The 26,736-nt window shown below is 42.5% G+C and overlaps 1 protein-coding gene across 11 annotated transcripts in view; it reads right to left on the bottom strand.

Moving 5' to 3' along the window:
- SASH1 (SAM and SH3 domain containing 1) overlaps positions 1–26,736 on the bottom strand; it is a 524,421-nt gene that overhangs the window by 101,672 nt on the left and 396,013 nt on the right. For 2 of the 11 annotated variants that reach the window (XM_027887359.1, XM_027887358.1), the window contains exon 1: positions 18,533–18,659. The exons of the other annotated variants lie outside the window; for them this stretch is intronic. In XM_027887359.1, coding sequence (XP_027743160.1) covers positions 18,533–18,628 — 96 coding nt within the window. In that variant the 5' untranslated portion in view covers positions 18,629–18,659. Of the gene's footprint in view, positions 1–18,532; positions 18,660–26,736 lie in introns of those variants that run through there. 11 annotated transcript variants of the gene reach the window in all.

A 26,736-nucleotide genomic window follows, 5' to 3' on the forward strand; every position in this document is an offset into this window, starting at 1 on the left:
CCATCTGCACATGGCAACGGAGATTACAGCACACAATGCAACTATACAAGTTGAAAACTTAAAAACCAGCCTAGCTATGGTCACAGCACATGCATAAACTGGGAGGTTAGGAACCGGTCAGAAAAAGGAAGGAAGAAAATCTGACTTCTTTTTCCTATAAAAGTATAAATTAATGCGGAAAGGGCACTAGCAAAGGGAAGATGCTCTTTCACAATGCTCTGCAATCATGCCCTGGCAAAGGCATGCTTTTGACCTTCACAGGCCAAGATGAGAAAAATCCATTTCCATGCCTGAAACACAGGACTACTGTGTGGAGAGTCACTGTAAACATTAGCAGCTTATTTCTGGCATTTGGATGTTAACAAGGATGCCTACCAAAAATTTGTGGAACATGACCTTGCATTTTAATAATACCTTTGGTTTGGAGAGCTCTAAGAAGTACATAAATGAAAGTCAGAACATAGGCCAGAGCAAACAGGCTTGTTTGGGGAGGAGGGATGGGTAAGAGGGAGGAGGGACCAAAAAGTGGTGAAATGAGAACATCTGCTGAAGGAAAACATGTTTGTGCCTAATAAACACGCTGTTTTCAACACGACCTCATCCATATAGCACACATCCTTAAAGATGCTTAAAGCTGAGCAGAACTAGTTTAGCTAGAAAGTAAGGGAGCTAGCAAGCTCAGATTTTCATGGGACAACTTTGACTAAGATACCAGCCTGTTTTAGATATTTTTAGTTATGCAAGCTCATAAAAGCTTGAGGAACTTGCATATCCTTCCCTAAGCAACCTTGGACTGGCAGCAGAACTCCCTGCACTGCAAAATATACTAATACCTGAATTCAGGCTACAGTTGATTCATCTGAGAGAGAAACTGTATTCCAGGTTCCTCCACACTTCTAAGGAGATTTAAATCAGATCCAAACCTTTTCAAAACAGAAGACTTAGACCTGCATCCACCTCTCTGGCTAGAGCTTGCGTCTCAATTTGCTACAGTAATACATTTGCACAGTGAGGACAGGAATCTGTAGGAAAACCTGCAGAGCTTCATGATAATTATTATCTGTTACACATTGCTGATCATCTTACCTGTCCCTTGCCAGTGATGTATTTCTGCTAGGAACAGTGCTGATGTTTTGCCTTTTGGCACAATTTCAAAATGGTTGCATTAAAAATGAACCCAAGAAGCTGCTAAAGAAACACTCCCTTCTTTTCCTAGGGCTTGGAAAGGACAATCATCTATTCAGCAGAACTAACAATTCCACCATCCATGAAATGACAGGTTCAAAGTCTGTCTTGACAGTCAGCAGGGTCAGAAATGTGAATGAGACAGAAACGCAAGGCCAGGCAGCCAGTGTTTGCCTTGATATTCAGGAGAAGGCATAAAATACTCAGTGTAGAAGTCATGACATTTTTATATTGAGAACAGCTATTTTGGAGGATGCTGAAGGGTTGTCATGGTTCCCTTGACCTCTCTATAGCTGGACACTGTGAGAACAAAGAGAACATACAGATCAGACTGATTCAATAGAAGGCTTTCCATTAATTTTTATGGCATCTGAGGGTTGAGTCATTAAACTATGAGGCTTTACAGACAGAGTTACAAAAATAGATCTAATAATACTGTGTCAAGCTCTCTGCAGCATGGTTAAAGTCTTTATAGATTCTGTACAATAAGCAGAATGCCCAATGATATACTTTGATAACAAAGATTTTGCAGCAATTGTCTGAAATAACTGATACAACCCACTGAGTTCAGAGCACAGCTGCTCTAGACGCAGAAAATTTATATTAAACCACAGACTTAAGTTTTTTTCTAACATATATATAGGAAACCTTGCCCTATATTTACATCAGAACAAACTATTACCCTTAGCAAAATTCTGCAAATAAAGTACTTTTTTCACCATCAGCACTGCAGTCTGTTTTCCTCCTCACTTTTCACAGTAAAGCCCAAAAGTCTTCGTCAAGAAAGTGTAACAAAGCATCTCTGGATGTGATTTATGCTTTTCACTCTGTAAATTGAAATAAATTTGAAAGCATGCTACTGGGATCCCTCTCTCTGGCATGCAACCATGGAAGTCTTCTAAGGAAAAAACAAAAACATATGCATGCTAACAAAAAAGCTGCATCTATGCAAATGCACATTCCAACATACTTAAAAAGTACATATTTATCACAAGTAGAACCAGGTCTTGACAGACAAGAATACATGCAAATTTTATGAATAGAAGTTAGTTCAAAGCATCCTTAATGTCCAGCTTCTCCAATAACAGTATATTATCTTCTATCCTCCTTTCCCTGAGGTGATATGCACTAAGCTCATCAAAATGTAACTCAAAATTCTTGTCTGCTCTGATACCTCTAAGGCCGCCACCACCCACTAAGCTGGTCAGCAGTCAGGCACAAATCATCATTGTCAGCTTGTACAGTAGAATAAGTTAACAACGCCTTAAGCACCTGACATCACTTCTCATTAGTTTTGTCTCCCTTCCTCTCCTTTTGCACACTGTTTGGTGAGACTTTTTCTCAAATTGAATGGAAATGTGTCTCTTTATGTGCACCAGTTGCAGTGGGTTTCTATCCTGAGTCTTGAAGCAGAAACAAATGGTAAACAAAAAAATAGCAAGAATTAAGAAATGTACATATATCTGACTAAAGCACCATTAAGGAGATGGAGGGGAATTTCTTGCTTCAAATTCAGTAAGTTTAGCATATGATCTGGGTGTGGCTTCATGTTTGAGATAAGTTAGGGGCTAATGAAACAGATATGCAAATGCCAAACATCTCAAGTAGATGATGAAACAAATCTTTATTTCAGTGAGTTGGCCATATCAACTGCAACAGTGAAGAAGATCTCATTAAAGTTCTTTCCATTATATTTAGTAGTAACACAGTATGACAAAAACAAATCCTCTATGACATTTGGGACTACATAACTGAGGTGAGCAATCATTAAAACAGTAGCCTGAAAAAATCAAACAGAAAACGTGTAAAGAAAAGAAATAATAGGATATTTAAAGGCAAAACAGACTTAGTAGTCAACAGTAGCTCAGGACAACTGTGCAAGCTCAGCAAGTCCGGTTTACATTATTTTCCAAGTTGCTCAGAGAAAGCAAACTTTGGTCAAACTTTATGTCCAAGTTTTACTAACAGAAGTGGTTTTTTAAGTGTCCACGGTAGGACAGAATGACCGTATTTAGCTTAACCTTTGCTATGCTTTTCATCTGGACAGTTTGGCACAATCAAGACATACCTTGCCCAGAAAAAGGAAAGTTCACTCAGAAAAACTTCTCATCCTTCTTTCTCTGTTCCCCCTGCCCTTTCCCTTACTTCTTCAGTGTACCATTGGGTGCTCCTTTCCCCTTTATTTCTACTTCTCTGACTTTGGGGTTTTTCCTCCCACCCTTTCTGAGAGCCAGGCCTGCGGTCCTGAGCAAGTCCCTGTGAACAGCAGTTTCCCCCAGCCCCCCAAAACCCAGTGGTACTGGATTTAGGTATGCATCAGTGAAGGAGGAGAGCCCTCCATGCCTTCCCCTATTTCTCACCATCTCAGCAGCTGAATCCTGCATGGAACCTTACCCCCAGCTACAATTACTGAAGAGTAGAGAAGAGAGCACAGCCCTCTCCCCCTCTGCAGGAAATCCAGCACTGGGAAAGCCCAGCAGGGATGCAGTCGCCTCAGATTTCTCATGGCTGGATGAGCCTATCACCTCATCTGCACTTACATGGCAAGAGCTATGAGGCAGCATTGCACCTTGCATCACCCAGCTCAGCAATGAACATCCCAGCATTTGGAAATGCTACTACACTGTTAGGAAGTTGGGTGTGACAGTAAACATAATTACTTACTCCCCCATGTGCTATTTCAGAGGCTTACTTCCAAGAGACAGACACTCTCCTGCTATCCATATGAAGGTTTCAGGAAGGGGAAAAGAGAATCTTGGAATATCTGCCTTCACTTCAAAATCTGTTTTTATACAAAGCAAGAAAAAATATTGTTCTGCACACCAAGGCAAGACAGGATCTCCCCACTGTTTCGGGAGCAGATATGGAAATCGGCAATCCTGGTTGTGGTGCCCAGCAGTACAGGGTACTGCGCACCCCAGAGACGCAGCCCTTGATTTACTGCTGAAAGCTGCCAGCTGTGGAAAGCCAGAACACTGATGTTTAAACTGCTTTCTGAAACTCTGCTATTTTTCTGTTTCTTCCTGCTAGCAATTCAGCAGCTTGCAGCCTGGAGGATACACCCAACACTTCTGCATACTCATGGACTAACCTCGCCTTCACTCCTACCGCTTCCTGACAGGACGTCTTTTACCAGGAAAGGAAACAACTGTAATTGAGCATGGCAGCAATCCATGTTTCCCCACATAATCTTAGCAGCAGAAGAAATGGTTTCCCGTAGCTCCTGTAAGCAAGCTGTGCCCAGGCCCCCCTCCACTGATACTGCCCATCCCACCTGCCTGTGCTATCCCTGCAAGCCCTCACTTCTGCAGGGACCACATGCCCTGCATTGGCAGAGAGGGGTGGCACCAATAAGCTAGCTTAAATAGACACCCCACAGTCATACAAATAATCTAAAACCAGAAAGACTGACTGCCCTGAAGAACTTCAGTGAAGCCTCAGCTCTTGACTCTTAACAGAGGCACACCACTTAACACAAACTCAACCACTGTAGGAACCATACACGTGAACTAAATATAAAACTGCTCATGCAAAACTTCATGGCGCCAGGCTCGGGTTTTTTATCGCCTTAACTAAGCTTCTTGAAGTCTCTTTGGAGAGTGTTTTATTTAGGAGCAGTAAAGCACAGTTATCAGGGGGTTTCAGTTCATTTAATTAAGTTGAATACAATTACACTCCAGTGGGTCTTAAAAATGCAAGAATCTATTTAAATATTATTTAGATGCATATCTTTTAACTACCACAGATTGCACAGGGCTTCATGTTTATATCAATTAGGGATATCAACCCAGCAATAAGAACTATCTCTTGCCAGCCTATAATCCTTTCCACTCTGGGATATTGTATTTTATTTACTCATATCCCTTTATCTGTGTACAGTGAAGATGGGCTTTTTGCTTTCCTGTGTGCTCATAGTGCTTCATCATTGCCAAAGCACTTCCTAAGTAGGCTAAATAGGCCTCTTACATACACACACAAAGGAGTATTTCTGCTCAGCAACAGAGCACATCCTACAGTGCCTGGGCTTAAATAATTTTGTGGTTGCCATATGACCCAGGTATTTCAAGCACATATTTTTCTGAAGGAGCAACACACACTGTATTACTTACAGGAGCTCCCCAATAAGCAGGACACCATGTGCTTGTTTCAAGGAAGTGCTTAAGCCTGTGGCTGCTGTCAGTCCAGTGGCTCTGCCCACTAATCAGAGACACGAGAACATTGGATGAAGCTGCAGAGGGAGTTCAGATTGAACATTAGGAAAAAATTCTTCACTGAGAGAGTGGTCCATCACTGGAACAGGTTCCCCAATGGACTTGGCCTCAGCACGTAGCCCATTAGAGTTCAGGGAGCACCTGGGCAATCCTTTTAGTCTTACAGTTTAGTTTTATGTAGTCTTATGAAGAGCAGAGAATTGGGCTCAAGTTGGGTCCCTCCCAACTTGAGATATTCTATGATTCTATGTTGCTTTTACTGGAGACTGAATGCAAAACTCAAGTGTTGCACATCACAGTGATGCACCTGGAACTGAGGCATGAAATAGTTTGAAAAGCCCCATATGGCTAATGAAATCATAAAAACCAGAATCTGGCAGAACCCCAGTGTCAATGAACCTCACAAAAAATTGTGTCTCTACAAAACTTGGTAGCTGGTTCTCACTGACCCAAGGCCCTGAACCACATGTTGAAAGAAAAAAACAGTAGATAAAGACACTTGGACTTGGATAGCATGCTAAGCCCACGCTTAAGCAACTTCTCTACACATAGCAACTTGAACATCAAAAGGAGAACAGCCTGCTAACTAACCATTTGTCAGGACAGTTGTCAGGACAGTTGTCATGCTAAAGAAAAACATCTCACCTAGTTGTAAAAGCGACAGTAACACAAGAAGAAAGTCTCAGATGGAAGGAGTTTCATCACAGACTGCTCTCAGACGAAAGAAGAGATGGCAGTCTCAGGGAACACCAACCCATGAACCCAGCAAGAACAGAAGGACAACCTATGTACCAGGATACATCTGAAGCAACACAAAACCAGCAGGGAGCTCTCTGAGCAAAAAAAGATGTTATACCACTTTTCACAGTATGCACCATTATTAGTTTCAAAACAAAGGATGTATAGTAAATATAGCTCCTTCATAAACAAAGAATTATAACTTGAAGGGAAACAAAAGATTTTGCTGTATGACTCTCTCAAAGGGAAAGGAAAATCACATATTTTCAGATGTGGTGATCTCTTGAAAGCTTGAGAAGTACAACCAAAGACACAAAGGCTGGTTCAGAACAAGTTACGTATGAACAGGGAATCAGGGCAGCAGACGGCTCTAGGAAAATGGTAAATTGCACTCTCATCCCCAGCCTCTTTTAGTTAACCAGCCCTCTGCTACAAATTACCTATTCAAAACATCTGCTAGCAATTCCTGGATGGCATAGTTTTACATGACTTGCACATCAGTGGTTACCCACCTACAGTCTGCATTTATCTTTAAGTAAAAAAAAAACAACAAGGTGTGACAAACTACACACAAAGGCTTACTTTGCTCTCTGATACCCCTACTCAGCACCTGAAATAAGCCCTATCATTTCTGGACTAGGCTTAAATCTCCATGATTTATTTCCTGTGTGCTCCCTGCCGTCCACACCATTCAGCCACCTCCTCTGGGCCTCCACAAAGCCAGCCTGCATGCTGACCTTCCCCTGCCAAGGTCCTGGTGCGTGCTTCAGCCATTTCCTGCCATGAAGGCGACAATTCTTCCTTTCACATGATCCTTCTAAATCCCTCTTCCGAGCAGTTGCAAGTTACCCTTCTCAGCTGGGACTCTTTTCACTTTTCTGGCCACAGAAATATAATTCTGGATACTGAGTCACTGCACCTCCATTCCCTGTCATCCTCTGTTTCCGTTTAATATGAGAGGTATTTTTCTAAGAGAGGTATGAGTCAGGAGAAAAAAACCCTAACTGTTCTATTTTAATTTTTTTTTTTTTTTTAACTGCTCAACCCCCTACAACAACAGATCTGCCTAAGAAAGGCAGAAGGGTCAGGGAGGAGCTAACATACCTTTTTATCACCCCTTCCTCCCTTTCATGGTAGTTTATGAAGTAGCTATCTGTAAGTGTTTTGCAGTAGTTGTCACTAGGTTTGGCACATGAAAAATGAAGATTTGTACAATCTTTTGTATTCTAAGCACACTTGAGACAAGGATTAAAACACACAAGTAACTTGGCAAAGATTACTTGAAGGAAGTGCCATTCCATCAGAGAGAAAAAGCAGCACTGAGAACACTCACCTCTTTTTTTTCGCTCCTTCTTTTGGTAATTCGGAACTCAAACTCCACACTGACCAAACCTAGTGAGACTCATCATGACTAGGATAACAAGGATATGCAGAAGCATCCCTTTCCCTTCTCATTTATTCACGTTAACACACCATATGTGGTATGAACCTATTCTTCATCATCATCACGCCAATATTTTGATGAGGCCCTTGACCTTATGTTCTCTGTTAACTTCCTGAGTTTAGACAGCTATCATGCAGAGCTTAGGTTTTACAAAGTTTATCCATCTGCATGTATATACTCACTCCCTGACACAAAATCTAAACAATACATTGGTGGGTTTGGGCTGAGAGAGAAACAATATACCTCATAGAACCAAGACATCCCAGTATCCCCTCAAATTGGCACACATCAGAACATGGTACCACAGTGGAGAGGGATTGCACAGGATTAGACTCCCTGCCTCATTCTAAAACACTAAGGAAAAGGTAAATTAAATAGGTAAACAGTTTTTAAGACCTGACAATCCTTTTGCACTATCTAAAACTGAGCAGTCTCCACTGATAAAACAAGAAATAAAACAGACTTTTCCTCCAAAACTCTCCAAACTATGAATGGGACAAACCATCACAAAATAAAATTAAAAAAAAAGGCATCTTTCAATTTTTATTTGCACAGTGCACAGAAACCAAGGTGGAAAGTTTCACACACAAGCAGGAAAAGTGACAAAGAAACTTAGACAATTAAGAAAAGACACCGTGATTTTGCCATCTTCCTCTTTCCTCTATAAGGAAAACACAACCTCAGAGAAACTTTAGAGGAGGATGGTGTGTAAAAAAAACCAAAGAAAAATGTCCAAAGAATTTGCCATGTACCAAGACTCAATACATGCTCTACCAGCAGGAAATCTACTCAGCCCTTTTTCTCCAGTGAAATGAAAACAGGCAGACCTAAGGAAACACATCCAGTGGGGGAAGAGAGAGAAGCCTGCTATTGGAGCCACACCTGTGCTCCAGCTGTGCAGGGACATCAGCACCTGCGCACCTTCCTCGTGGTACCTGGAACTGCCTCAGCTGTCAATATTTTTCAGGGCGTATGAGCATCCTGCATACAGCCCGCACAAACTGCAAGTGACCTCAGGGAAAGCAGGAACACAAATAGCTTCCACAGAGGAGATCCCCCACTGCCTTTGCTGTGCTGAAAGAACACACATTTATACGGCAGCAAAAAGTAAATATCTGCTCTGAGCCCAACTGGCCCTTAGCATCATGTAATCTGGCCACAAAGCATCATGTAAATCCAACGAAAAACAGATCAGAAACTGGCCAACGTGGCTTACTGCCACAGGCACTAGCATCCCTGCTCTACTGCCCATCAACTGCTGTATTTCTTGGTATCCTCGATGCAATAGTTGTCTGTGAGCTTTGGCTGTGAGGTGTCTGTGATTGCTTGCTTGACTTTCAGAAGAAAAATTTCCTCACCTTACCAGGTTTTTTGCTCTGAAATATAGTATCTTTACCAGCTTTCTGATAAAACATGGCACGGGGAAATCTGTTCTCACTAGCCTTTATATAAAACATGACATATTCCCACACACACTCTGAAGCATTGTGTTTTTAAAGTGCAAACATATGGTCATCTTGAAGATGGAAACTTGAAGACAGGAACCATGACTGACATACAACATGCAGTCTGTCCCCACCTTTTCCTGTTTTACAATGGTTATTTATGAATTCTAAGGTGGGAAAGCAACCCAATAATGGAGTGGAAATCACAGCCTCCAAGTTGTGATATGTATTATGTATGAATTCAAACACACCAACACAAAAACCAGTATTTTTCTTATTTTCATTCTCAGAGATTATAAAGTGCAGCTTAAACGCAAAGCATTTGTCATCAGCTTTCAGAGCTACTGCACTAATTTGACCAACCACTGAAAGCTCCAAAACTCAAAAGTATTAAAAAATCATTCTGTATAACTGAAGGCTATGTTAAGTCTATGCAGTGATACTGATAACAATATGAAACACGTCTAACATGGATGATGAAAAGAGACGACCCTCAATTTAGCAATAGAAAAGTATTTTCAATTTGCCCTCCACCCCTAGGATTGATCTAGAAATTTCTGGTATAAAAATCCCTTTTGGCTGAGTTGCAATATGCAGGAAGCTCTTGCTGGAAGACTGCAAGCACAGAATACAAGGAGAAGGAAAGTGTTTTAAAACTGTAACAGATACAGATAAACAGAGATAATAAACAGGAAGAACACAAACACGGGAATATGCCCCCAGTTCTAAGTGCATAAAACACACAGATTCTTCAGCAATTACATATAATTTGTAAAGGTATACATTATGATTGGTAAGTTATTATCCTGGCAAGCAAAATACCTTAAAAGCCTGAAATGCCTTTTTTTCTGAAGTGCAATGTAATGCTATGCAATCAGCTCTAGCACGTATTTTCATCTGAGCTCCAGCTGTGGATGTGCACTCATTGAAAGAACTTCTAACACTGCCACCATGGTGCAATGAGCTCTCATGTTTCCTCCATCGAGCTAGACTGGGGTTACAATCAAGCAAGAGAGCAGGTTCCGCAGAGCAGGGTCAACATAGTGCTGGCATTGAAAGGACCAGGAAGCTGAACTCTTCTGAACTTTCGAAGGAGTGACAAAAGATGCATTTTGCTTTCTTCTTAATAGCATGCAGGCCACACACTGCTCCACTATAAATAAACTTTGTGCCTTAGGCTCCTGAGGTTTTTATGTAAACAGTGCAGAGAGCAGATAGACCCTTTATCTTTTGTTTTCATCATACCAATCAGCACTGCACAAAGCATCTTCAGTTGCAGGTGAGAGGGTTAGGAGCATCTCACAATCAAGAGATGGCTCGTGTACTCTCAGTTTAATATTTTAACAAGCATGGTACTGTTTCCACTACCATCTATCGATTCTCATCATGCTTGCTGCAAAGCTTTCAAAGTATTGCTTTTATTATTACACTAAACAGTTACCTAATCTCCTTTATTCTCATACTCTCCCACAAAAAGAATATACTGAAGGTGGAGAACACTGCGAGATAAAATATTAATAGGCTGTTACCAAAGAGCAAGAATCACTGTATATCATCATAAACACAGTGACAATAATGAAACATAAAAGGATGTATTTATATTCCTGATAATTGTATTACCATGCTAATACACTTCAATATGTGTGTTTACCTATTAACATAAAAACAATCACATTTCTTCCATCTGGAGGCCTGATAGTGCAAACTGATCTCAGGAGTATATCCCATGTCCATGCAGGGCCACAAGGAAGACAAATCAGCAAAATCTAATGGGTCTGTAGCAGAGTAGATCTGCAACCACACTCCAACCACATCACACTCAGATAGTGATATGGATATTGGAAACCAGTTCTCCAATCCATTGCATGACTTTCCATACAAAAGCCTGAAAATGTGATTTATAAATCATTGTTGACTTATATTCTTAAGTTTGTCTATTCCATTTTCTAGTAACACCTTGCTTAAAACCGTTTTTCAGACAGGTTATACAATCCCCACTCTCAGTTTCAAACTCTTCATGGGAAATGTGCCTCTAAAACTAGTATGTAGCTTAAAAATGCTTATCTGGGTGTCATTAAAACTTAAACCATTAAGTATTTCATTATACTAATCTTAGTTCAAATAAAACCCACACATTATAACTCTGTGCTTCAAAACATGGCAGTAGACAGGAAAGGTCTGCCGTTACCGTAGGCCAGGAAAAGTGTTCCCCTCACCTCAAGAAGATCAAAGCAGACCCAGTGTGCCCACACTTAACCCACATCACAGCTACTGCACTGTGATGGGGGCAGCTCCTTTTAAAGTAGTTATTTTCAGTAATGAAAATCTGTGTTGTGAACACTTGTGTCCAAACTGTGTTGAAATTTTCTTCTGCCAATGGGACATTGAAGTCTTTTGATGTCAGGGAGAAATAAAAGCCCTTCCTATCTCTTTAACTAATCACACAACATACGTCTACATACATTTTAATTGAGAACACGCTTTTATAGTAGAAACTTAATTGCTACAGACTTGCACATATTAAACTCAGTTCCTTCTTTTTGTTTATTTACTCATGAAAAACCTGGAATCCAGATCCAGATCCTTGCAAAACCACCTAATCATTCCCAGAGTCACAACCACCTTCCTCCTCCTCTCACCACCAATAATGGCATCAGACAAAGAGGTAGGTTCATTAGTCATCAGCTGCATCAAGCGATCACAAAGAGGAAAATTGTTAGCAGCACTTCATGTTAAAACAGGTATTGCAACAAATCATTTTGCTGGGTCTTTACAAATTCCTATTCACCCTGTGTTACTGAACCTCTTAAAGTCTGAGCACAACATGTACTCTACAACCATTAATATTGTGACAACAGGGCACGTGGAAAAGGAGAAAGCGTGTGCTGCTGCACGAAGTAAAAGCTACAACCAAAGATTACAAATGACAATAGGGCGACCTGGAAAGGTACATAAAGCATGGCTGGGTGCACCAGCACTGAGCACCCTCTCCTCCACAACCTCTGAAGGGAAAAAAATCCTGAAGGAGCAGAGCCCAGAGCCAAAGCTGGAGCATTTCAACATGGTCTGGAAGAAGAGATTTTGACTCAAATCCCTGTGCCCCCAGCTCTGCCTGGTCCCTCCATCCCACTTCGAGCAGTGAACCCGCTCTGCTGTGCCCTGGTCCCTCCACTCAGCTCTCATGGCTTAACTGCTCTGCTCCTGTTTGCACTGCACATTACGAAATCACCATTAATTTACATAAATTTCTAGACAGCATCAGAATAAGTTAATCATTATCTAGTTCTGTAAAATGTCATTTGCTCTGAGATACATTAAACATCGGAGTTTTTCACCTGACTACAGAAAATGGTAAGCAACATCCATAGCGTAATACATTGCATTCCATGTAGTAAAAGTCCTTTAAGTGCTCATGTGCAACAGCTTTTTATTTTCCACACCAATTTTCACATTTCCTTTCTGTTTATAGACTGTCATTTTTTCATATCCACAGAAGAAAGAAGGCATCATTACAGGCAAACTCTTTCAATGCATTATTCCATTGCTCTTAAAAAACAGATAGAGTACGGCTGATTAACTTTCAAAAGGTTAAAATGTAAGAAGAAAAAGAGCATTTCCAAGCAAACCAGCAAGGGAAAGAATTTGCTTTCAAGAAGGAATGAAGAAGGCACCAGAACCAAAAACTCCTATCATTCCTGACTGTGTAAGGTCTTGTGGGGACTAAACTCTCTAACAGAGACATCTGTTTTATGTGCTCTGATGTGCAAGGAAAAGCCAAAGGTTATCTCTATGAGCTGTCTCTTCATAAAAGGATTAGCATTGCTAGGCATAACATTGCACAGAAAGGGAAAACAGATGCAACAGTTAAAAGTTTTATTATAAAATTGAATCCAACACTTAAACTGACAGTCAGTCACTCTGTTTCCATTTCTTTACTTGAAAGTTAAATATACTCCATGATTTTACAAAACAGAAAAAACAATATCTGATAGTTTGAAAGCAGAGGCCAGGCCTTCTGGGTTTATCCTTGCTGTAGCAACTGGAATATGCTTTAAAAACATACTCCAAAGTAGAAGTTGGAACAAAAATGTTTTGCATTGGAATGTCGTGAAGTGCTTTTTTCAGCTAATTACACAGTGCCACTTTTCTGACATGTCATCAATAAAAATCAGAAAAAAAAAAGAATGTATTTCATTTTCAAAAGCACATTCTACCTGGAGCAGGTACTCAGTTGCCTGAGCTTTTCCACAGAGCCACGCTGAGTACTGAAGCCTTGGCTTCAGATGGAGTGGCCTCTCTGTGCCAAGGAGACATCAGAGAAACAGAGTCACCCAGGGAGACTCTGGGAGAGGAATGGAGGAGAGAGATTTCCACAGGTCACAGCGACCTGATGATGGTTTAAGAAAGAGCAGTCCTGGAAGAAATCTTAGGCTGGTGTGAGCTGCCACAACTCCTCCTACAACTGCTTTTATCAGTCGGGGATCTACTTCCCTGATCTCTTTAGATATCCAGGCTTCCTGGCTTAATATGAAGTTCCCCCTCCCAAACTATGTCAGCCAGTATATAATTACATGTTATCCAATAGCATTACAAGCTGGCATCTTTCGCTTGTTCAGTTCGTTTCTTTATTACTTTGATAAGAAATTCAAATAGTCACTGAAACACTGAAAGCAAGACAGACTATATATCTAAATAGCAGGGCTCCCAGTACAAAGCCAGGTGAGTTTTATCGTCCTCAAAATACTCTGTTCTCTTTAGCTAACAGCAGATGGTGGGAAAACACTGGTTTTCTCTTAGCATAACTGCAAAATATTTTCAAAAAAGAAATATTATTCTTTTTGTTTCAGCTGTTCTAACTGATTCAGTAGTTTGAAAAAAGAAACTATCTATCACCTTGAAATAAAAAACTGGAATGACTTCTAGGACAAGAGGGCACAGGCTCAAGCTCTGCCAGGGGAGGTTTAGGTTGGATATTAGAAAGTTCTTTACAGAGAGAATGATCAAGCATTGGAATGGCCTGCCCAGAGAGGTGGTGGATTTACCGTCCCTGTAGGTTTTTAAGATGAGGCTGGATGTGGCACTGAGTGCCATGATCTAGTAATCACAGTGGGGTTGGATCAAGGGTTAGAGTTGATGATCTTGGAGGTCTCTTCCAACCCAGTTAATTCTATGATTCTAATTTTATAGCATCTCTTTCAAGTTCTGCTCTATCTTTGGCATCTTGCCCATTGAAGACAAAAGCTCCTCACGCAAATAAGACACTTTCTTCAGTGAAATTCCTGTTCTGTTAAAATTGATCAGAATTTTGCCAGTGATTGCATTAATGTCAGGATTTGACCCAGAAAGTTCCTCCTATGTGAGAAGGAAGAACTTCCCATAAACAAGAGTGGCCCCTGGAGTGTCTTTCCAGTACTAAGATCAATAGCCCATGTTTTGAAAGCACATCTTTAAAAGAATAAAGTTCATGATTTTCACTTCATGTTACGATTTGTTCTCAGATCTGATCACAAAAACCTTCAGACTCTTAGGAACAAAGTTTGCTATCACCACATCAATACATGATTCTATGTCAAAATATTCTATTTTATGGGGTTGAGTTTTTGGTGATGCAGAGAATTTCTATATTACTACTCACAATTCACCTCTTTCTAAACCCTTAATATACTTCCACCATCCACTGTTGCTTTGAATCACTGAAAATTATAATTATCCAATATATTCCAACATGTGCTTGCTACAGACTAAGAAAAAGCTTTTAGGTTTAATTTTGTTATCTAGTGAGCTCCATTAACAGTACAAATAGCTTCGAGGTATCTACATCACAGCTGCACCTACGGAGTATCACATTAGAAAAGCACAAAAGGGAAAAGCCACATTTACTTCAGCAAGATCATATACAGCTGCAAGTATACTCAGTATTTGTCAAGTGTGAAGAGTCATTATGTGCCTTCAAAGTCCATAAAATATGCTGCTTACAAGCAGCACTTGACAACTGTTTGCTTCCCCCCAGGACCTGGGATCTGCCATCACAGGTTCCTGCTAAAGAGGTCCTATTTTAAGGAACCTAACTAAAAATACACAAAGAATAAAATATGGTTATGCACTGAGTGAGAGGGGCTCAGTTTGCATTTTAAGTAACTCCAGTAGTGAATATCAGCTTGGCTGACATCCATGGCCTCTTCTCCTAATACAGTACCTAGGGCAGACACCACCACAGACACCACGATGCTCCACAAGGCTTTCAGCAAGATGAGCATCAGGAAAGTAACACCTTCCCCACTGCTCTAACTACTCAGTATGAGGAGGGAAGAATCAGGCATTTCATCACTTTTATGAAGAACATCTTTTTCACCATAAGGACAGCGAAGTGGTGGAACAGGCTGCACAGAGAGGCAGCGCAGTTTCAGTCCCCAGAGGTTTTTCAAGACACAACTGGATAAAGCCCCAAGCAACCTCACCTGGCCTCAGAGCTCTGCCTGCTTCAGCTCAAGGACAGGCTAGATGCTGCCTGAGGTCCTCTCTAATCTGCATCATCCTACAATCATGTCTTAAGAGTGCAATTTTCTCTTTCATTTAATCAACAAACTTCTGATGATCACCTTCCTTCATTTCATTCTAGTTTTCCCTCCCAAGATCATGTCTGTGTTGGAAGAGACTTTCAAGATCACCTAGTTTCAGCCCCTCTGCCATGGGCACAGACACTTTTCACTAGACCAAGTTGCTCAGAGCCCCCCCATTCAATCTGGCCTTGAAGATTTCCAAGGATAGGGCATCCACAGCTTCTTTGGGCAACTTGTGCCAATGCCTAAGCACTCTCACAGTAAACAGTTTCTTCCTAATATCTAATCTAAACCTACCCTCTGCCAGTTTAAAGCCATTCCCCTGTATCCTGTCACTACATGCCATTGTAAAAAGTCTCTCTACACCTTTCCCTGTAGGCTCACTGCAGGTACTGGAAGGCTGCAATTAGCTCACCCCAAAGCTTTCTCTTCTCCAGACTGAATAATCCCAATTCTCTTATCCTTTCCTCACAGGAGAGGTCATCCATCCATCCAGCTATCTTGGGCTCACTCTAACAGGTCAGAGTCCTTCCTGTGCCGAGGACATCAGAGTTGGATGCAGTACTCCAGATGGGGTCTCACAAGGGCAGATCTTCTCTGCCTCTCCTGCCTCTCTCCCCCTGCTAATGCACTCCTTTGGGAGCATTCAAGCTGTGGCAGGGCCAACCTATCACTGCACCTATTTCTTCACTCATAGAGCCGTGCCCAGAGGATGTCTACCTCTGCGTTCCCTAGACAGTTTGGTAGTGAACTGCTATAAATCCCAGGAATTTAAGACCCATACTCTCACATAGCTGACAATGCAAAAGAAGTAAGCCAGCTATACAGGCCTCTGATGAGGCCTCACAGACCACAACCAACCATCTAACCATCTACAGACTTCCATTTGGAAACCACAGCTCTAGTTTACTGCTTGCCTTTTGCAGCCCAGGTTTGAAAGGGACTAAGCTCCAAGTACCACAAAGACGAGCAGTGAAAATGGCACTGGAGCTACCTCTTCCTTGCCTTCAAAGAAGGACAGAGCACCAAAAGAATATTCAGTTCATATTAAGACCTTATTTTACAGCCCCCAAACCAGAAACTCTTTAAAAACCTAAATCTGAAGAAAGCTCACAACCTGCAGTGAGAAGAGCCTCTGTCTTCCCTCTAATAAGTTATTTTATGAGACCAAATACAAGGACATATTTTCCATATTTTTAATTGTGTTGCAACACAAAACACCACCAAAAAAAGAGATAATAGTGCTGGGTGATGTTTGCAACTGATATAAACCAGCAACTTCACTGTCACAAGATGATGCCTTTCTGTAAAGCTGACCAACTCTACGACAAATGACTTTATCATATTTTATTAGAAGATAAATAAAAATTAAATAGTTCTGTTTTCTCAGGAAGCAAACTAGCCTGTATAGCCAAAAGAAACCTATTCAAATTATTAGTTGTGTGAGAATCAGATCTTTTTCTGCACTGAGCTTCAGCATGCTAGGCTGTTGGTCTGGCCTCCTGAAACACTCGTTCCTGGGCATCCAATAGCACTTTGCTCCTACTAAATGCAGTACTGAAACCTGCCAGAAAAACAGAGAAAGAGACTGTTCATGAAGTACCAACTGTGTGCTCCCCACAAACTGGCAGAACTGACTCTGCCTGCATTCTTAGATTAAAATCATTAACAGTGAAAAAGTGTACGCAGTTGGGTGCTATTAAAAGGAGAATTTCAGTGAAGAAAAAGAATGAGGCAGGTTTTTTAATCTGACTTTGAATATTAACAATAAAGTCCATGTGGTAAAAAGAAATGCAGCATAAAATGCTAATTAAATTTTCTGTTCAATTCTGTAACACTTCTGAATTATATCCTATGGGTTTACCATTCATTACGTTCCACGGCAGTTTTCCAAAAAGTATTTCTCATAATATTCTTGAATGTCTGCTAGTTAAATGTTAACAACAGAACCTAACGTGCATCAAGCCTATTCATTTGCTTTCAAAATGAATAAACAGGCACTCCACTGTTGATTACCACATTCCTGTATCACTGGAAAGCTGCCAGCTCCAGTACCTATATAACATCAGTATTTGTTTTTCTGCTGAGTGGCAGTCCTCTGCGGTAATTATCATCTTGCACGTAAAGTAAATATTATTCTCTCGCTGTAAGTAGAAATAAAGGATTGACTCTTCCTGCATTTTTACTGTTTGCCATCCAGTCCGGCCTGTCGGTACGCTACGTGCCCATTAAACGTAGTTCCTTGAGCCCTCGTTACTGGGGCCATCTCTTTTGTTTGTAACCAGTGAATTACGAGGATTAGTCCCTCCTCAGATCACCGGCGCAGAAACTGCGCGGGCCGTAACCGAGCAACTCGCCTCCAAAAAACTACCGGGAGTAAGAGCTCCAAAGCCGGCGCCGGGGAGAGCCGCGGGACCCCGGGCAGCGCTGCGGGACGGGCGGCTGTGCCCGGGGGACCCGCGGGAGTGCCCCCCACGCGCGAGGCTTCCCCCCAGAACACGTGCGTGGGCTGCAAAGGCTGCAGCGACACCGCCTTCAGCCCAAACTGCACTGAATCCGGCAGCCCGCCGGAGCAACCCGGGACAATGCGCCCATTGATCCGGCTGAACTGGCGCTCCCGGGTGTGTCCCCGCCGGTGGGCAGACCCTGCCCGGACCCCGCTCCTCGGCGGTGCTCGGCGCGGCCGATCCGCCCCATCTAGCACGACAGCCTTGACAGCTCTACTCCCGCACGGCGATGGTCACCGACGCAACAACTGGCTTTACCCGTGGAGTTAAGTTTTTCTGGGACGTACGCGCCCGCACGCTGGAATGAGGGCACGTTCCAGCTGGGGCCAACTCCGGAGCAGGTGCTGGGGAGACCAGGAGGGCACCCCACGCCTCCAACCCGTCCCGAGGCAGGCTGCCCCGCGGCCACCCCGCTCCCAGCCCCCGTCCCGTCCGCACTCACCAGGATGCCCATCACGTCCGCCCACAGCTGGGCGAACACCTCCGACGTGCCGCTCTCCGCCGGGGCGGCGGGGCCGTCCTCCCGCTCCCCCTCCATGCCCCGGCCCGGCCGTCGGATCAGCGCCGGCTCCCCGCCGCCGCCGCGCCCGGCCCGCCCCGCCCCGCCATGCCTCCCCCGCCCCGCTCCGGCCCGGCCCGCCCCGGGACACCGTGGGACGGCCCCGTCGCCGCCGTCCCTCAAACTTTCGACCCAGCGACAGGGCGGCCGGCTGTGCCAGGGCGGCGCAAAGCCCCTCCTCCCGCACCCCGTCGCATGTGGCCGCCCCGGGGAGGCAACAAAGGACCCCAGCGCCGCCCCGGCGGGGTCTCCGCGGCTTCGCCCACCCCAAAAGCCAGGAGCCGGTGTCGGGACACGCGTGGTAGACGGGGTAGCGCTTGTTGCTGCTGCCCGGGCTCCCCGCCGTGCCGGCGCTTCACCTGCCTGCCGGGAGCTCCGGCGGTCGAGCCAGCAGCGTTTTCTGAACACCGCGGGAAGAGCCGCGCGTTAGAGTAGTTCAGGTTTTTAGTTTGCGTATCCGGACCGCATCGTTCTCCTGAGGAGAGGTGATCCGCCACCGACCGTCCCTGGGGAGGGACTGTGGGAACGCAGCCTCCCCTCCGTCGGTGCCTCATGCTTCCTAGTTCTACCCCCTTTTCCCCTCCCCCCTTTATATTCGAATTAAATAATTGCTAATTACAGACAGCAGCAAGGATGCTCCTGCATCCTTCTTGGGAGACTGCTAAGTGCCCATACATGCGCACGCACACACACACACACAAACGCTCACACACACACACACACTGGTTGGAGAAGGCATATTAAATAACAGTGGCCAAACCCCAGCACCCATGGATGAAAGGAGTGGCAGAGGTCAGTTGGGAGAACGCTGACTAAGGGCCTGTCCACCACCTCACACCTCACTCCCAGCTTCTGCTATGACCAGCAGCAAGAAAATCCTTTCCTCTCAGTGCTCATTCCTAAGCTTTGAAATTGTTAGATTCTTGAAAAGCTACTGTTTCAAGATGCCACTTGTTGGAAGTACCTGCATGGGTTGGGGGTGGGGATGGGGTGTGGGAAGTGATGTCTTTAATGGATTGTGAGAGCTCACACCGTTGAGCAGTCAGTAGATTATCCAACATCCCTTCAACATCCCTCCAGCCCTGCTTGCTGCCAGGCTGTATGTTACATGCCCTGCATCACCCAAATGCATCTCAGAGCCTGGCCTAGAATCTGTGCTCCCCTCCAGGCTCCCAGTTTAGCCCCAGGGTCTCCCCTCAGCCTGCTCACCAACCCTACAGCTGACGAGGCTCACACTGATCGCACAGCACCGGTGGCATGGAAGAGCTGGAGCAACAAATGATACCATTTGTTAACAGGGCTAAAAATAGTATCTGGAGAAGGCACAGAGAAAAAGTAGGGTGACTGCACTCTTCATCTTCTCTCCATGTTCTCAGAATTGCTCTTTTTCTGTCCTCAAAGCTAAGATTGCATATTTTACTAGCACCGGAGAGAAAAGCTGGTTGAAACGCTTCCTTTCTCATCAACTGCTACACAAAGAAAGGGGCAAGACTTTTTTAAGCACTGCAACTTTTGCTAGAGTGGTGAACAGCACCCACAGAACAGAGAGAAGAATGTGGGGAGCACAGGCAGAAAAAATAAAAGAGAATTATGCTGAGAGAAAGTGGTAAACAAACCACCAATTGTGTAGAAATGTGCACAATTTCATTGAGCCTCCTCTAGGATGCACATTATGTAATGCATCTTATTATTGACTAGTAATAAGGAATAATGAAAGGCCAAACCCAGGCATAAAATCTCTTCTAATTGACCTTTAAATTGTACATGACTATAAGCCTATGAAGTATGAGGATAAAGGCGTGTCAGTGAAGTCTCTCAGTACTTGAGATGGCTTGCATAACTCAAAACTGGTTTAATTAGTCAGGGGTAATTTACTTAGCGACCCTCTGAAATTCACGTTGAACCACTTACAACAGTAATATCAACCTACTTTAAAATACCTGAACATGGCACACTTAATCTCAGAATTTAAGTATTCTGGGCTCCTCATGCATGCTGTCTTCTGTACTTCTTCTTTTTTATAGATGGATGCATATTAAGAAAAAAAGCCAAATGAACCAACAACTTTGCAGCACAAAGTCTAAAACCCCCTTTTAGAGTCTCGGGCAGCAATAGATTAAGATCAAATAGGTGCAAGAGGCATCACTCCCACTTGCTTTGCCCCTCCCTGCCAACCAAGGTCATCGCTCCTGTGCAATGATGACTACATCACTTAGAGAAGCAGGTCCTGAATATCCACACTTTTCAGCCCTGCAGTACAGGTAACAGAAACTAGATTATAAATTGTGGTGGTCCAAGAGCTGCTTCCTGAGCCATGATGTCATCCCTTTTGTGGAGGCAGCAGCTTTCATCAGAGGAGCATAATGCATAGCTGTGGCAGTCTTCCCCTCAGCCTTTAATTTATCTGAGACACAGAACCTTTAAGAAATGGAGATAAGGAAAGAAAGATCTTGACTCCAGGAGCAGTTGCTTTAAAAAACAAATGGACATGAGAGAATCAAAACAAATCCATGGCAGTTTACAATAGCTACCATCTTCTATGGTCTTGCAATTATAGTATTTATTAATTTTCAGACTTTCACAAGATGCCATTTTTGCAAGACATTCAATGAATACAGCATGCTAAAATATTCCCTGCTCTTACCTCAAATAGAACCACACCTTCCTTCTATATATCACAGGGTTCCTCTATTTTAATGATGCCAATGTCCCGCAGAACTAAATCCCAGGGGTATTTTACAAAAAACCAGCTGCAACAAGAGCATGGGAGTTTCAGAACAAGCAGAAACTCAAATCTTACAAGCGTTTTGAAGCCCAGCTATGAGTGCAGTATTTCATCTATCTTACAACTGCTCCTACAAAATTACAAATTATTTGAGATTTGGCATGTTAGAATACAGTTTTTGTTTGCAGTTCTATCTGTCATTGTCTAGATGATAACTCAACCAACCATGAAAGACTGCTTTCTAGAAGCATGTTGTGCTGGACCTCTGTACAGCTACTGGGAAGAAATAAATCATCTTTTATAAGAATAAACATATCATAGAAGCTCTGACCAGGTGTGTAGCATTTGGAAATCTTGGCAAACGGTCATTGTGCACCTTCAGGGCGGCACTAGGCAGGAGGGCAACAATCCTGATATGATTCCCCAGTGCACTGCACTCACACTGTGGCTATGAAGCTCCTGCAGTTGTTCTCTGCAAATCTCTAAACAGGAGACGGAGACAACTGACGTGTATGTGATCAATCTAGTTTTGCTGAGTTATGGCAGAGGCACTGTGCATATGAACGTGTCCTCCTATATCACACCATCAGTTACACATGTGTACAGTTAATAAGAGTTCCCCACACCTACAAACCAGATAGGATTAACCAACTTGGAGAGCACTCCAAGTTCAAGAGAGATGGATCTTCTTCTAAAGGGATACTTAGAGCAGCATCCTAGCTCCAGATTAAAGTAGCCATAGAAAAGCTCATCTTTCTCCTTTCTTTACTGATGGTTTAGGGAGATGGACATCAGCAGGACAAACTCTTCCTCTGTGAAAAGCACAAACCTCAAACACAAAAGCCCAAGTCATTACGGCAAAAGATGACAATCTTTCTGTCCCAAAGTAGTGTGTGCCATCTCACCACAGTGTCACACAAAAGTGACACAAGGGTTTCAACAAAGCATTTAAGAATGAAAAGGTGAAATATGCTTCAAAATAAACTGGAAAAGCCAACATGCACTATCATAACCAGACTATCACAACTGCTGTCTTCCACATCAAAGGCATTTAATCCAGCAAATCTATACCATAAACAATCTCGAGCACTTTGATATCAATTTTAAACTATATGCAAGAGGGAGAGATCAGGTTGCCTTGGAAAGGGGATCATGCTCCACAGAGTAAACGGACACCAGACTTCATGTGTTCCTGATAGATGACCTCAGGGAAATGGCTTTCTGCTCAAGAGACCTGGCAATTAACTCTGCATGCATGAACAAAATATATGAGGTTTCTCAACATCACTAACAACACCCTGCCCAGTATATCAAGTCTAAATTGGAACATCAAAGCTTCAGAGAAATAAATAAGCAAGCCATTGTATGGACAGAGGGTGCAGGGAAAGGGAGGAATAAAAATTCCAGCTAGCCGGTACAGGTGACCAGCAAAAGCACTAAAACTCTTAACACAATCACATTACAATGCAACACACTATTAGCAGTGATTGAATCTTCTTTTAGCTCTTTTTCTCTTCCCTTTTGGTGGAGGTCATCAAATTGAAACATGCAAAGTTTCACATCATAGCCTTTGATTGGAAATAAAACCCTTAGTCGTTGCAGGCTCCATCCCACGAACTCATAAATATCCACCTGGAAACAATTTTATCTTATTGTCCTTGTTACATTTTCCTTCTAAAACATAATTTTTTTTACATCTCACCTGAACTTCATTTTTAAAGTATTTTCCTTAAGAATTACTTAAACATTATTATTATTTCTGGTAGCATGGTCCTTTAGAGTCAGTTTCTCTACATCAGCTGAATCAGCCAAAGGAGCCAGCAACTGCTGTCCAACAGAGAGCAGACATGCTGGCAGCTGCTCCAGAAAGTCTCTACTGTGAGGCAGGATGGGGACCCACACGCTCAACTCATCAGCTGTTGCTCTGTCTCAGACCTAGTATGTACAGGTATACTATAAGAGAGCAAGATCTATCATGTGCATTTGCACATCAGACATCTATATATTCCAAAAGGATCATGTTTCAGCATCATCTGCCAGTTAAACAACTACAGAAAATATTCCTGACTTTAAAAGCAATACAGACAGTACTTATCCTTATAGGTTTAAAATAGACAGTATACTCTGTACTGTACAGTCAGAAATTGTTATTTATTCTTTTAGAGGCTTAGCTGTCAGCTCCCAGTCTTACGAGTATCACATCACAGCGAGAGCAGCACACTAATATGCCTAACACAAACCAGATGGAGTTTTAAGTCTGTTTAATTCTGTCAGCAGAAAGCAGTTAGGAGCAACGAATTGCTTTTTTCTGATAAAAGTCTGAACTCTCCACATTTAACCCGATCCATAATTCCCCTAGATATCAGCACCTTACTAGATTAAAAAATTAGAAGGAGAGAGGGACATATGTCCAGGAAAATCATTCCAGTAGCTTTTATGTTTTGGGCTAGCACCACACTCAGTAGACACTGAAGTACTGCTAAACTTGGCAGGCTTCATTTAAAATACAGTGGCTGTGATTTTGCATGACAAATCATATAAGGAAAACAAATCTAAACACAGCAAGTATCACAGCCCTTCTGGAAGGATACATTTTGATTCATAAGAAGAAAGGAAACATTAATATCCTTCCCTTCCTTCCCATAGGTGTGCTCCACAAAAGTCTCTCATATCCTGCTCAGTTCCCCTGTCTGCTGTGGAGCGCAGCAGAGCTGGGAGGCAGTAGGACCAGCTCAGCCAGTGGAGGGGCTTTGGGAGCTGGAGCATGGCTGGTGAGGAGTGCACATCCCTGAGGAAACCACAGCCATGATCCTGCTTAGGTGGACTGCATGGCACTCCAAAACTGCCTGCAGATCAGGATCCAGCTGCCTCCTGCAATGTCAGGCACTGTCTGGAGAATTTCCAAGATTTACTAAGATTTTTTCTTCTTAATGTTACTTAATTCTGCCTTCTCCACCCAGACTCAGCAGCCCTTCTTCTCTAGCTACATGGCAAAGCCAGCTTTGATGCTTTGTTATTTCCTGTTACATTGAAATAGCATTCATTTGCCCTTAGCTTTCTGCAGCACTTTTTACAATGTTTTCTAAATCTTAATTATGTTAAAATTTCTAAACCTTAATTAAAAAGGATTTCAGCATCCTTTGGGATATCTAGGGCTAGTCTCTGCACTGTCATTCACAGGAGCTCACTCAGCTGATTATGTTCTTAAGTGCCTGCTAGAAGGAATGCATACAAATCTTTTTTTATAAGAGACTTACAAAACACATAGAGACAGAACTATTTAGCTCAGTGTCCTTTGACTGCTCTCATCCCAAACAATTCTAGAACTGTGGAAATGAGAAAGGCGAAAAGCAAGCCTCAGAACTGGGAACAGGACTTCAGTCTCTCCTTTTTCCAAATGCGGTACCCTTTGATTCCTTTGTTGAAACTCTTAGTAAATTACTAATAAAAAGGAGTCTGATGATCTCATCATAAAGTGGCATAAGGTTAAACTTAATAGAGTGTAATAGCTTGTATTTCAGAGATGCTCAGTGCTGACATAAGTATCACACCAAGTTGGCTGTAGAGTTGGGAAGAGCACCAAGAGATGGCCAGTCTCACAGAGTAACACATTACTACTCCCTTTGCGACCAGCACACATTTTTAAAATAAGAATGGATACACCTCAGAGATGACGTTTATTGCATCTCCCTTTGAAAGAGACATTAGCTTTTTAAAAAAAGTATTACTTCCTGGAAAAAGAAACCCAAGAGCTTTCATTAATTTCAGTCTCATTATTTGTATCTTTGCAAAAGCAACCAAATATGAAATGCAAATGTAGATATTAAAAAAAAAGTTATGGGCCTGCTATCAATATAGAGATAAAAATTTGTCCTTGGCAAAATATTACAGCAAGGTACATGTGACACAAACATGCCAATGCTAGAAACTTGGAAGAAAACAAAAGAAGAAAAGTTGCTTTGCTTCTCACCTCCTCCACACTCCACCTAACACCCATTCCCCAATTTACCAATTAAATGTTACTCCAAGACATAACAGCACAAATTTTTCCTCAAGTGTTTCTTTAAAAGTTAATGCACTGCCTCTCACCACCACCTGTCTAAACAAGGAGCAAACAGACCCTACCAAAGCCTGGGTTTCACTTCCACAAGGATTCAGAACTGAGCTCAGATATGTCACTTTTAAAGACTATGTCCTAAGTCACATAGATATATTAGTAGTCAAGGAGTACATGGGCTTAGTTAATGCAGAAGCTAGCCAAAGAAACCTGCATGATGATCTCACCAGCCACAGATGACTAGATGTGATACCTTGATGTTTCCTTGCAGATCATGTCAGTCTAGGATTAATTCTCCCTACTGCAGCCACTTGAGAACAATGTACTGGCTTCAACCTCTTTCCGATCAGTTTTTGCTGGGGTAACTCCATCACCAGCTTCTCCTCCTGCTTCCATCTCTAGAAACAGTTCTCATGAGCTTTCTTCCCTCACTTTACAAACTGTTGCCCTGTTTTTCCTTTTAAATGCTTCCTGCTCGTTCACCAGAGTACCACATCAGACTAAAACATGGGTGTCCTCCCCATCTCAGAGCTGCACCTTGGGTTAGCTGACCCAAGGTGCACACAGCAAGCCCAGATATGTACATAAAGAGATAATTTATGGAAAAAACAAACGGCAGTTGACTAGCAAGCAGGCAAGCAGTTGTGTTGCAAATGGTGTTTCAGTTTCTGTTGTAATGATAAACATTCAAAACTCACAGATGTCAGACACCTGAAAATTACACTTGTATTTAAATATAGTGAAATTTGGAAAGTAAGACTTTTGGAGTGCTTCAGCTTCAATTGCCTAAGTCATCAGGGTGCACTTAGGTCACATCTTCATCTTTTTACTAGAAAATAAAAGCCAGAATTTACATTTCCATTATTTAAAAAACAGCAGCAAATTGAATTTTTTACATCACTGGCTTAATGATTTATTTAACATCCTACCACCTGCAGCCAGTGATGAAATCAGAAGCATTTACAAGACTGTGACAATGTAGTCAAGATGATAAGTACTCATTTCAGCTGTGGCTGTAAACATGGGCATGAGCTTGATTCACAGAGCCTGTGCTCCTCTGGAGAAGCCTTACCCTTCACTACCTTGCAAAGTGTAGAATCAATCATTCCAAACTTCCTCTCAAACCAGAGTTTTGAGTTGCCATAGAAAAACATACTAAAACCTGTTCTACACTTCCTAACAAGAGCTAAGAAAGGAGTGGAGAATCATATTCAATCTGTACATTTCATTTTTCCTGTATTGTTAATGACATGTTTCACTTCACAAAACTTCATCAAGTAATAGAGAAAAGAAAGAAACATCTCT

The sequence above is a fragment of the Empidonax traillii genome, unplaced genomic scaffold (genome assembly GCF_003031625.1).
Source record: "Empidonax traillii isolate 1590-97213 ecotype Southwest subspecies unplaced genomic scaffold, ASM303162v1 scaffold207:size1520225, whole genome shotgun sequence".
Lineage (NCBI taxonomy): Eukaryota > Metazoa > Chordata > Aves > Passeriformes > Tyrannidae > Empidonax > Empidonax traillii.